The 13788-nt window shown below is 34.8% G+C and overlaps 1 protein-coding gene across 14 annotated transcripts in view; it reads left to right on the top strand.

Moving 5' to 3' along the window:
* The window catches only part of DMXL1 (Dmx like 1), a 139838-nt gene that overhangs the window by 100195 nt on the left and 25855 nt on the right, over positions 1–13788 (top strand). For 13 of the 14 annotated variants that reach the window (XR_002826570.1, XR_002826572.1, XM_006081120.3 and 10 more), the window contains 3 exons: positions 215–416; positions 1384–1501; positions 12386–12472. Coding sequence is in view for 12 of the 14 variants with exons in the window: in XM_006081120.3 (XP_006081182.1) it covers positions 215–416; positions 1384–1501; positions 12386–12472 (407 nt within the window). In the remaining 2 variants the exon portion in view is untranslated. Of the gene's footprint in view, positions 1–214; positions 417–1383; positions 1502–4875; positions 4939–12385; positions 12473–13788 lie in introns of all 14 variants that reach the window. The other variant, XM_006081119.3, reaches the window with a different exon arrangement.

Genomic DNA, 13788 nt, shown 5'->3' with positions numbered 1-13788 from the left:
TCGAACCCTGACCTTCCGGTTCAGAGGTTGATGCTCAACCACTTAGCCACACCAGCCGGGTGCTGTCCTTTTTTTTATACTCTAGAATTCTATGCCCTCCTCTTTCACATCACCTCTGACAAAATGTGTGTTAATATCTCAGTTATTCTTACAGTTGAGTATAGCATTTTACTACAGAAGATAAATGCGGGTCAATTTTATTTTCTCATTTTAGAGCTTCCTGTTAGTTCACCACTTTGTCATGCAGTTCTAAAAACTCTTCAATGTTGGGAGCAAGTTCTTCTCCGACGACTTGAAGTCCATGGTGGGCCCCCTCAAAACTATATCGCAAGTTATACTTCTGAAGAGAGTTTGTCTGCAGGTCCTGCAATTCTCCGCCACAAAGCTTTGCTGGAACCTACAAACACTCCTTTCAAGTAGGTTTTCCTATGGATATTGTTTTGAAGTATGAGTTTTACAAAATCAAGAGTGGTTTTAGGTAGTATTTGAAGAAAAAACATTTAAGTTCTTTTATGTATAATATGCTCTTCCAGGCTCATCTCTGTGACTCTGTGTGATGCATATTATAGTCCAGAGTTAGCAAACATTTCCTGCAAAGTTCCAAATAAGTAAACATTTTAGGCTTTGGGGACCTTACAATTCTTGTGGCAACTATTCAGCCTTGCCATTGTATAGTGAAAGCAACTATGAACTGTAAGTGGTAAATGAATGGGCATGGCTGTTACATAATAAACCTTATTTTTGAAAATGGAAGGCAGGCTCGTAGTTTACTGGCACCCACTCTCGAGCAGTGCTATTCAAAATAGCCAGAAATCTGGTTTGCTGTTTGTGAGGTGTAAAAGGTAAATCAGTGCAGTGCTTGCTTCATCAAAGTCTTACTATAGTGACTTAATGATAGTTCATTTACATTTTTTTTCATAAGCTCTTACCTCATTGCACATCAGTAACAGACTTCATGGACTGGTATGTGTTTACAGACAACACAGTAGCTCTGCTTGTAGATCTCTTCTAGGAAGCATACTATTATATTTCTAGGTGAGGGGTCAGCAAACTGCAGCCTGTGGGCCAAAATCCTTCCTCCTATATTGTAAATAAAGTTTTATTAGATCACAGCCACACCCTTTCATTTTAATATCATCTCTGCTCCTTTCCCACTTCATTGGCAGAGCTGAGTAATAGTATGAGAGACCATCTGGCCTACAAAGCCTAAAATATTTACCATCCAGTCCTTTAAGAAAAAGTCTACTAGTACTGATTGCAACCCAAGAGGATTTCGTCTAATTCTAGTTAAATATTATTATAAATATTTATATAACACTCAGTAGATATAGTCAAGTTAATCAGAATTTTAAGTGTATAATTAAATATATTGTCTCTCTGCAGATCCAAACACCACCTGGCACTGTCTGTGAAAAGACTTTGGCAGTACTTAGTGAAGCAAGAAGAAATTCAGGAAACCTTTATCAGAAATATATTTACGAAGAAAAGGTGCCTAAATGAGGTTCGTATAAGTTATAACCTGCTTACTGTTTTATTATTGAAGTCTTTTGTATTATGTAACCATAAAGAATAAGTTGCCTTTTATAGACTGTTTAACTCATTTTAACCTTGGCTGGTTAGCTCAGTTGGTTGGAGCATCATCCCAACGCACCAAAGTTAGGGTTCCATCTCTGGTCAGGGCACATACAAGAATCAACCAATAAATGCATAAATAAGTGGAACAACAAGTTGATGTTTCTCTCTTTCTCTCCTTCCTCCTCTATCTCAAATCAATAAATAAATAAAAATAAAAATAACTTTGTCATAGCCAGTTTGGCTCAGTGGATAGAGCGTTGGCCTGCGACTGAAAGGTCCCAGGTTCGATTCTGGTCAAGGGCACATGCCCGGGTTGTGGGCTCGGTCCCCAGTAGGAGGCATGCAGGAGGCAGCGGATCAATGGTTCTCTTTCATCATTGATGTTTCTATCTCCCTTTCCCTTCCTCTCTGAAATCAATAAAAATATATTAAAAAATAAAATAAAATAAAACTAATTTTTATGTCATAAAAATATCCTATGCAGTTAATGTATAGAAAAGTAATTGAATAGGAAAGAGAAAGGGTCAGTATTTTCTTAAATCTTTCTTATTTAAAGTAACTAATTCAGATGTATTTGAGACTTTTCTCCCAAAAGATATTGGTTAAGATTCTGTATCTTTGTTTCCTGTTTTGAACTCTCATGATCACCATTTAAGAGACAAAGTAGAAAGTTCCCATGATTTTCATGTGACAGTTAAAAGAAGTTTATCTTAGAAGTTTAATTGAAACTAGGTTTATATACTGAAAGCATTTCGAATATGTACGTTCAATTTTTTTTTTTACTCTGTTGATTATGCTTCTTAATGAAATTTTGCAAACTAATTTTAATAATATAGTAACAGGTTGATTATACCTCGATGTTATCATTATAATGATTATTCTTCTCAGTTCAGTGCTACTAAAAACTTCCAATTTGTTGTTATGGGAAACTTGTACCTGAATGTAAATTAACATTTTGTTTCCTTCATTGAGACAATTTTGCTATTAAAAAAATATAGGGTAAACTAAATAGTGGATTTAGTTAATTCCTTATCTTCTCATGGACTAGTAACAAAGTGTTCAAGACTGGCAACTGGTCTGTGGTTCACTGAACTTGTCTGAAAGCAAGTTTTTGAAGTGGAAGGAAAAAAGGATGATATTTCAGTTGGATAAATTAGGAAATAGAATGGTTTCTTAATAGACAAGTTAGCAAAAAGCAAGATGACATCTAACCTCATTGAAAAAAGGAAAATTACATATAATTCATTGTCTCTCAGTCTAAGCACTAATTTATTAGAGGCAATTATACATGCGGTTAATTAGTATTTGCCTGTTTATGTAAATATATCTGAATTAGCCAGGCCAAGAAACAATATTTAGTGTTTTTGCTAATTTAGAAGACTTTTGACATATGTACCTTAGTATAATATTAAAATCTGAGCAAATAATAAATCCAATAGATACAATACAAATGAAAGTATTTCTATATAACCTTAAGTAAGCTATATCTTAAATATTTAGCATATGAACTAGTAAAACAGTTTAAGCAAGTTTTTGGATGAATAAAATTAAAAGTGAATTTACTAGATAAGAGTGTCAGACTAGCGTATGTTTACAGATGAGGTAATGTTTCTTATTTTAAATATATGTTTGCCTAAAATAATTTATTACAACTTAAAGTATTCTGATAATAGTGTATAAAGCACTGCTGATTGCTCTGAATAAAAAGCATGTTTACTGTGCTTGTTACTTCTTCAGTTTCTCTGAAGTACCTTGTTACATGAATATGCAAATTTGGCATAATAACTTCAAGTACAAAATCATTTTTTAAAAAACATTGTCATGTTTGATTACTATAACTGTAAAAATAAAAAAAATTTCTACCTCTGATATATTTAGTGTATTTGTGAAATGAAATAGTTCTCAAAACAAACAAAACAAAAGACTGTACCACTAGATTGTCCAGTAGAATCAAGGGATAGAATCATTAAGGAAATAGAGTAACATAAGGAAACCAGAGTGAGTAAGGAAAGATAGCAGATAAATAAGTAAAGTTATTTTTGTATTATAATCATTTTAATCAAAAGCAGTAATATGAATGCTGGAATAAAAGCTCTATATCAGTAACCTAAATGTTTTCTATGTATTTTAATGTGTGGGTTTTTTTTAATCTGCAAAATGAGTATAATACCTTTCACTTTGCTGTGTTTTAACTAGTACATTTAACTTATTTAAAAACTTCATGATTAATGGTTGTTATTAGGTGGCAGATAATGGAGAATATTTTGGAAGTGCTACTGTTCTTTATTCCTTTATGTCTTTGAAAATGAAATGTTCTTTACCTGATGTTAAAATTCTGTTGTATCCTCAGATCTTTCTTTTCCTATATAATGTAGTTTTTAGTGCTACATGCATTTTTAAAACAGAAGGTCTTCCCTATTTGTATTTATTTGGAAATTAAGTGCAGATGACTATAAATAGACTACATCTGAATCATTCCTGACCAAATTAAAAAAAAAATTCTTGGCACCCTGATTCCTTTTTCTGTTTTCTTTCATTTTCTGAGAAAAACTAAAGGTCTTGAACCAGCTCGTTCTTTAACTAGTGTTAATATCCCCTTTTAAGAAGTATGTGTGCCTAAAACCTATATGATTTTATTAACCAGTGTCACCCCAATAAATTCAATAAAAAAGAGAAAAAGAGACTCTACACCTTTAAATAACAACCTTATTGTGATAGTATTAATATGTTGTTGGATACACATATACTAAATTAATAAAAAAAATAAGTATACTTTTATTATTTCACAAAAAAAGAATCATGTATTCCTCCAAGCAGTTAGTTGAGTATTTCTGCCTCAATCAAGACAAAGCGAGAATTAGAGACCTAGAAATAAAATTTTTTTAATCATGATGTTTTCATGAAGAGTGAGGAGACAAGAAATAATACTGTATAAGAGAACAATTTGACTTTAATTTTCAGTTGATAGTACTCTTGCACCATTAGCTCTGAAATTTATAAAGTACTTGGGCTATAATCTTGCTTTAATATCAACATTTCAAAGTTAAGTGAGTAAAAATTTCTCAGGAGGTTGAATAAAATTTATAGTGGTTGTTAATGAATTTTGAGGGATTAAGTTTTCCTTAACCCCTGACTCTGCACCACACACATGCTTCTTTTAAGATATATGAAATTTTAAAAATAATAACTTAGTCCAATGTTACTAAGTTTGGCGAAAAACATAATTTAAGAAATATCCCTAGTATTCTGCATGTTACATCGTATCTTACTCTGTCGTGTGATTATTCTTTCTTGATGAAGTCATTAGAGGACAACTGTGAAACCATCAAAAATTCTATGATGGAGGAGCCAAACATCAATAAGGTACAAAGCATCATTCAACTGAAATTAGAAATTGCATTCTTTAGCAAGAAAAACAAAGTGTTTCCATTTAACTTTGGACTGGACTTTGTTTCCAATGCAGTTAAATTACTATTCCCTCAATTTATTATTTTATTTTAACAGCTTAAATATTGCAATCATAACATTGTTTCTGTTTTATTAATAAGAGAATGCAATTTTAAAGGGAGTTGAATGTATCCTGTTTTGGCTACAGATTTTTTCATAGTAAATACAATTAAAGTTCTTAATAAATTGTAATTAAAATAGCCATTATAGTAGTATAGTAGCATTGTTCTGTTTTTGCAAGTATCACTTTTTAAGTTAAAATTCTTTCCTCTTATATTAATTTCTTAGAATATATCAAATACTATTATATCTCATTTATTTTACTGGTAAAAATAGGATACAGCATATTATCTTATGTACAATAAGAACTCAATAATACTTGAGAACACGGCACAAATGATAAGAATTTGTACAACCATAAAATAACTACCAAATGTTCTGTGGTCACACATTCAAATAGGACATATTAGGTTGATATATGATTCATGTGTTTCACATTTTTATTTTAAGAGTAATTTTTAGGGAAAACATTTTTCAAAAGATTTTTTTAAGGCTGTGAAGTCTTTCTCAAAGGAATCTTTTTGTAAAATAGAAATAATTCTGTACAGTTAATAAGAAAGACTAATTTGATGTGAAGTGTATATTGTAACTAAAACCTTGGCAAAATAAATATATGCAGTACACACTTAACTTTGGGAATTTCTAATGGCCTTTTGGAGTTTTGAGAGAATATTATTCAAACTTTTAATCAGTTAACAATATTCCTTGCCTTGCAGTAATCATTAATTATTACAGTCTATACATTATCATGAATCTTTTTTTTTTTAATCCTCACCCGAGGATATTTTTCGATTGATTTTTAGAGAGAGTGGAAGGGAGAGGGAAAGACAGAAATACCGATGTGAGAGAAACACATCTAATGGTTGCCTTCTACACGTGTCCCTACCAGGGCCTGGGCCGGGGAGGAGCCTGCAATTGCGGTATGTACCCTTAACCGGAATTGAACCCGGGACCCTTCTCTCCGCAGGCTGACATTCTGTCTACTGAGCCAAACAGGCTAGGGCATGAATCCTTATCCAAAGATTTTTTTGACACTGTTTATAAAATGTTAATCAGAATGTTATATTACTATAGTCGTTACACTACATCAGAAGTCAGTCATTGTGTTTGTTTAACATCGTAATGTTTTTGGCCAGTTTTTCAAGCCACATGGGACAATTTTTACAGCTTTATTAGCTATACCTGACTTACAATAAGTGCACATATTTATTAGAATGTGATGAAATTTTACATATGTTTACATGGGTGAAGCCATCAGCACAATCAAGATAATAAATATATCCATTACCCCCAAAACTAACCCCTCCCGTACTTTTCCCTCCCCTCTCTGCCCTTTTCCTCCCCAGGTAACTACTAATTTTCTTCCTGATATTATAGATTGGTTTGCATTTTCTGGAATTTTTGTAAATGAGATTATACAATGTCTTTTTTTTCTATGTGCTTTCTCAGCATATTTATTTTGAGATTCCTTCATATTGTGTATTTCAGTATTTCTTTTTATTGCTGGTGCATTCATTGTATGTCTATACCAAAATTTGTTTATCCAATGACTTGTTGATGAACACTTAAGCCTTTTCCATTTTGGAGCTATTTCAAATAAGACTGCTTAGAATATTCAAACACAAGTCTCTTTGGTTGGACATATTCTTTCATTTCTCTTGTGTAAATGCCTAGGAGTGGGATGGCTAGACTATATTGTAGGTGTGTGGTTAACTTTTTGAGAAACTGCTTAAGTATTTTCCAAGGTGGTAGAAACATTTTATGTTTCCAGCAGCAGTGCATGAAATCCCAGTTGCTTTACATCCTTATCAACACTTGGTATTGTCAGCCTTTATTTTAGCCATTTTAGTAGGTGTGTAGTGGTAGTTCATTATAGTTTTAACTAGAGGCCTGGTGCATGGATTCGTGCACTGGTGGGGTCCCTTGGCATGGCCTGCGGGGATCAGGCCAAACCTGGCAGTCCAACATCCCCCAAGGGATGTAGTAGTGCGCGACGTGGCAGGCGTCCCAGGGAGGAGCCTGAGCCTGGGCTAGGTGCTGTGCCGCTCCTGCTCATCCCAGCCCTGCTGCACCGGCTGCCACCGCTGCTCGGTAGGCTCCCATGGGCTCACACTGTCAGTCCCTATGCTAGTCCTGATCCTGGTCCCAATGGGAGAGAGGCCTGCAAGGGGAGTGTCTGCAGGAGATTCGTGTGCCGCTGCAGCTGTGCTCGCCAGTTGTGAGCCCGGTGTCTGGCATCTTTTCAGCTGAGTGACTGGTTTTAAACTAATGCTATCTTCATAGAGTTGCATAGTCTCTCCTCTTTAATTTTTTGGAAGCATTTGTGTAGAGTTAGTGTTATTTGTTCCTTATATGTTTGTTAGAATTCACCAGAGAAAATCATCTGGGCCTGGAATTTTTTAGCTTCAAATTCAATTTCTTTAACATATAGGGCAGTTTCGATTATTTATTTTTTTAGTGTACTTTGGTAGTATATGTCTTTTAAGAAATTTGTCACATCAGTTGTCAAATATATTGGTATAAAGTTATTAATAATATTTTATCCTTTCAATATACAGTAGAATATATGGTAAAGTCACTTCTTATTCCTCTGCTACTTCCCACACCTGAATTGTCCTATTTTTTCCCCCCATCCTTGAATGTTGGGCACTCCAGAACTTATTTTTTTAACCTTCTCTGTCCCCTATCTTTACTTTCTCTTTGGGTTATCTAATGGCTTAAATATCATCCATAGTTTTGATGTCTTAAATCTCAGTAGCCCCATTTATTTCCTAAACTCCAGACTAGCATACATAATCTAATAGCTACCTCTCCCTGAATGTCAAAACAGAATTTCATGTCTGCCCCTAATCCCAACCCAAACCTACTCTTTCCTTCACTTTTGTCTCAGTAAATGGTACCTTTACTCACCCTGTTATCCAGTCTGAAAACAAGGAGTCATCCTTGCTTCATCATTTTCACTCATACTGCACTCTCAATACATTAACATTAATCTCATTTCCAACCACTTATCATAACACCATATCTATTACCCTAATCAGATCCACCATTACCTCTTTTTTTAAAAAATTTAAATTCTTTATTGTTTAAAGTATTACGTAAGTCTCCTTTTTCCCCCATTGACTTCTCCCTGGCCACTCCCAGCCCCCAGCACATGCCCTCACCCCCCTACTGTCTGTGTCCATTGGTCCACCATTACTTCTTATTTAGTTACTGTAGCAGGCTCATAAGTGGTTTCTTGGGAGCTGTTCACACAACTTTGTTTTGTCTCACAACACCCAGAACTATGGCTTTCTAGACTTAAAATAAAATCTGAATCTTATTATGGATTCTGAGGCCCTGTCCAAACTGAACCCTGCCTCCTTCTCCAATCTCATCTCCTGACATTTATAAGTGTTCTCAAAATTAAATATGCATAAGCGCCTGAGATGCTAAACATCATTCTTACACTGCCCCTCACCCCCCACCAGTTGACTCTCATTCAGGTCATCTTGGGTCCAGACTATTAAGAAACAATGTTTTAGTAAATCTAAATAATAAGAGGACAGTAATGTATTCCTACATTGAAGAAGCTTTTTTGAATTTCATGCCTGCAAGATCTTTCATCCCCATATGTGTAAAATTTGAAGAAGCTCTGCAGGTGAAACTGTTATGTCCACCCCAACTACCCAACCATTATTAACAAATAGTATATCCCTCTATTTAATGGAAATACAATTTTCTCTACTTTTAATTTCTTCAAAACCCAGTAGTGGATACTTAAGTGTGTTTTAGATATCAGGCAGAGAGGTGGCTATGTTGGCATTTTATGTTTGTAATCAAATTGCATTTTAGATTAGAATATATTTCACATCTTTACATTCAGTGCTATGAGTTGTTTGCGTAGGGCTATTTTGGTTTGGTTATTTATAATTCTCTTTCAACTTTGGAATTATATGGTCACCTCAGTAGCCATTTAAAAGAATACTGCTAACTACTCAGTTCTATGGACAAGCAATGGATGGGGTATTGGAGATGTTTTATCTAAATTTTGCAGGAAGTAAATTTGTTGCATTATAATTTCAAATTAATAACTTCTTTGCTTCCCAGTAAGTCGTGTAACATTTTATAGTAATTCATTTTAAAGATTGAAGGTTAGTGAGGTTAAAATAAAATGAAATTATCCTACATTATGCAACATTCCCAGTTCTTATTTTAGTAAATGTTGATTTTATTTTAGTAAGTGACTAAAAATTTTTGTTTTTCATTTAAATCATTTAAAATTTTCAATTAACAGTTGCCATACAATATTATATTAGTTTCATGTGTATACCCGAGTGATTAGACATTATATAGCTTACTAAGTGATCATCCTGATAAATCCAGTCACTACCCATCTAGCATCATAGTTATTAAAATATTATTGACTATATTCCCTATGCTGTACGTTAGATCCCCGTGACTGTTCCATAACAACCAATTTGTACTTCCATTTTTAAAAAAAATGTATTTATTGATTTCAGAGAGGAAGGGAGAGGGAGAGAGAAATAGAAACATCAATGATAAGAGAGAATCATTGATTGGCTGCCTCCTGCACGCCCCCTACTGGGGATCGAGCCCACAACCCCAGCATGTGCCCTTGGCCAGAATAGAACCTGGGACCCTTCAGTCTGTAGGTCGACACTCTATCCACTGAGCCAAACCAATTTGTACTTCTTAATCCCTTCACCTTTTCCACTTATCCTCCTAAACCCTCTCTCATCTGTCAACCATCAGATAGATATGTATTTATTGCCATTTTATTGCTCATTTTTAAATTTTTTTTTCTTCTTAAAGAAGACCCTTTAACATTTCATATAATACTGGTTTGATGATGAACTTTAAATTTCCTTTGTCTGGGAAGCTCTTTATGTCCTTCCATTCTAAGTCATAGCTCTGCTGGGTAGAGTAATCTTGGTTGTAGGTCTTTGCTTTTCATCACTTTGAATATTTGTTGCCACTCCTTTTTGGCCTGCAAAGTTTCTGCTGAGAAATCAGCTGACAGTTGTATAGGAGCTCCCTTGTAGGTAACGAACTGCTTTTCTCTTGCTGCTTTTAAGATTCTCTGTTTGTCTTTAACCTTTTGCATTTTAATTATAATGTGTCTTTGGTGTGGGCCTCTTTGGGTTCATCTTGCTTGGGATTCTCCTCGCTTATTGGTCTTATATGTCTATTTCCTTCCCCAAGTTAGGGAAGTTTTCTGTCATTACTTTTCAAATAAGTTTTCAATTTCTTGCTTTCTCCTCCTTCTGGCACCCCTATGATGCAAATGTTGGTTTGCTTGACGTTGTCCCACTATCCTCATTTTTTAAAATTCTTTTTTCTTTTTGCTGTTCTGATAGAGTGTTTTTCACTTCCTTATATTACAAATTGCTGATTTTATTCTTGGCCTTACCTATCTACTGTTGATTTCCTGTAAATTTGCTGATTTTATTCTTGGCCTTACCTATCTACTGTTGATTTCCTGTAAATTATTCTTGATTTTAGTTAGTGAATCCTGCATTTCTAGCTAGTGCTTTTTTATGATGTTGAGGTCCTTACTAAAGTTCCTTGAGCCTCCTTATAAATAGTGTTTTGAACTCTGCATCTGACAGATTGCTTATCTCTATTTCGGTTATTAGTTCTTTTCCTGGAGTTTTGTTCTGTTCTTTCATTTCAGACGTGTTTTTGTCGTCTCATTTTGGCAGCCTCCTTGTGTTTGTTTCTTTGTATTAGGTAGAGCTGCTATGTCTCCCGGGCTTGGTAGAGTGGCCTATTGTAGTACGTGTCCTGTAGGATCCAGTGGCACAGCCTCCCTGATCACCCAAGCTGTGCACTCCAGTTGTGCAACCCCTCCTTCTATGAGCTGTGTAGACCCTTCTGTTGTAATTGAGCCTTGATTGCTGTTAGCACTTCAATGGGAGGGATTTACCCCTTAGGCCAATCTGCTGCAAGGACTAGCTGCCATCACTGACCACTGTGGATGATCAACTGTTCAGGGGCTCTCCACACAGAGCAGGACTTATTTCAGCAAAGCTGTGGTACCCATGTAGTCTGCACGTTGAGTGTGTCGCTGTGGAGGTGGTTGGGTGATGTTTTGATGTGGTCTGAAGCTGTCCACCGGGTGCATTGCCTCTGGGACCTCCTGGGAGATACAGGCCTGCACTTAGAAGTCAGGCCAGAAGTTAGGCCGCTGCACCCCCACAGCCATTGAAGACAAACTTTATACGGCCGAGGTTGGTCTGGGGTCAGCTCTGGCCCCCGCAGATGAGGTGGGACCAGAATCCCAACCCACTACAAATTAGCCCCAGCTGCATCCACCCAACTCCACGGGACTGTAAATGTTGATTTTATACAGTACTCTCTTCCAGGTTCAAAGGTGTTGTACATACTTCTGAGGTAAGCATAAGGTCAAATATGTGTCTCATCTAAAGTACATTGAATTACGGTTTACTCAGCTACTAAAATGGTTATTGACTTGGGCAAATTACTGTGCCTTTTAGGGTTTCAGGTTTTTCTTCTATAAATTAAATGTTATTTTAGACCAGCAGTCAGTAAACTATATTCAGTAGGCCATATCCAACTGGATCTTCTAAGAATGGCCTTTATATTGTTATAAAGATTGTTTAAAAAAGAATATGCATGCCCTGATCAGTGTGGCTCAGTTGATTGGAGAGTTGTCCCATGCACTGAAGGGTTGCTGGTTCCATTCCCAAGTCAGGGCACGTGCCCAGATTTCGGATTTCCTGCTTGATCCCCTGTAGGGGTTGTGCAAGAGGTAGCCAATCAGTGTTTCACTCTCATTCTCTCCCTTTGCCTTCCTCTCTCATTAAAAAAATAAAAATAAAAAATCAATAAGAATATTAAAAAAAAAAGAATATGCAGCAGTGACACTCTATGGTCCACAAAACCAAAACTATTTACCATCTGACTTTTTAATATTTAAAATATTATCAAAGGATTATAATACTAAGAAATGTGGTAAATAAATCTACTTTAATAATTAAAATGTCTTGATCCTTTAAAGTTAATTCATTATAGCTTGGGAATATAAGCAATTAACGAAGTTGTATGTTATATCAGCTATCTTATTATATGTGAAAAAGCAAATTTGAAATAATTTAAATTCCCCTTGTCAGATAAATTTTGTTTTAGAGATAATGAGCATGGAAAATAGTACCTTTGTATTTGAAATACCTAAAAAGTTTCTGAAAATAATTTATGCAAATATTAAATGACATATTGGTATATATTCTTTCTATTACTAAAATCACTGTATTTTTATATTTTCTTTTTCTCCATTTAGATAGAAGCAGATTTGGGATATCCTGGAGGTAAAGCAAGAATTATTCATAAGGAATCCGATATCATTACTGCCTTTGCTGTTAATAAAGTAAGTACACAGATATTTTTCTTCAGGTACTAGCTACTCATAGTTGAAGAATGTTTCCTGTTCTGATCATTTATTCAGTATCAGTATTTATTTTTCTCAAAGTTACTTCCCTTCAAATAAACTCACAAAAATTCTTTAAAAAAAAAAAAAAGTTACTTCCCACTCCTAAAATTGCATTCTCAATAAATTTTTCATATTATAAAATGATTATATTGTTTGATAATTTAATTTTTTGATCATGAATATATAGCAGATAAAATAATGTTTTATTACTATTCAGAGGGAAGTATCAGGTAATAAGGGTTAATCCAAATCAAAGGTCCTTATCTGAATATGTTGAACGTGGGTCTTAATATTTTATCAAATTTAAGCTTATGTAACTCATAGAAATTCTCCCTCTTTGACTTACAGCTGTAATAGCTGCCCAACTGGAGTGTTTTCTTTGTATTCCTCTGCCTTCTACTCAACATCTTCTTTTATGTACAGTGGTTCAAAGTTGAAATTTGTCTTAATCATTTTCCCCTTCTGTCTTCCCTAATTGCTTTACTGCAGAGTTTATGGTGACTTGTAGATACTTTTGTTTCCTTTTATTTTCATTAATTTAAAGGATATATATTTTTTCATGTGTTTCTAATTTAAAAACAAATTTTAAATATTATTCAAATGTATATCCTATGGCATCCATTCAGTAATCATTTCGCCAAAAAGTTCTCCATCTTCCTTTGCTATTTCTCTCTCTTCTTTGATTTCTCCTGGATAGTTCTTTTGTCATTCTGTCCTCATCTCTTCCTGTCCCCTTTGTCTCATTTCCCTCATATATATCTTCCCCTGAAAAATGACTAGTTCTGTCAAGACAGGCAGGTTTGGAAGCGGCCCTTAACCAGGCAGTTCTCATGATTATTGTTTATACCCAATAAGTACTAGTACCTTCCTTACCCTGAAGAAAATATGACTTTAAATGTTCTGTGCTATAAAACCAATTAGCATTTGTGCTTTTTTGGGGAGGGATTTATATAAGCAACTAGTAATGAACAATCATCCATGTATACAAAGTCTGCCATTTACTGGGTAAGAGTGTACTTGTTTAACATTTATTTCTCCAGGTTTGTTAAATTAGTAACTGAGAAATAATACCTTTTGCTTTACATTGCATTACTTAAAAATGCCAATGAGCCCTGGCTGGTATGGCTCAGTTGGTTGGAGTTTCATCCCATACAACAAAAAGTGGCAGGGGGGATTCCTGGTCAGGGCATATACCCAGGTTGCGGGTTCAATCCCCAGTTGGGCATGTACAGAGGCAAGCGATTGATATTTCT

The sequence above is a fragment of the Myotis lucifugus genome, unplaced genomic scaffold (assembly GCF_000147115.1).
Source record: "Myotis lucifugus unplaced genomic scaffold, Myoluc2.0 scaffold_0, whole genome shotgun sequence".
In the NCBI taxonomy this organism is placed as follows: domain Eukaryota; kingdom Metazoa; phylum Chordata; class Mammalia; order Chiroptera; family Vespertilionidae; genus Myotis; species Myotis lucifugus.
The sequence above is the reverse complement of the archived record's forward strand: the minus strand, read 5'-3'. Positions and strand labels throughout refer to the sequence as shown.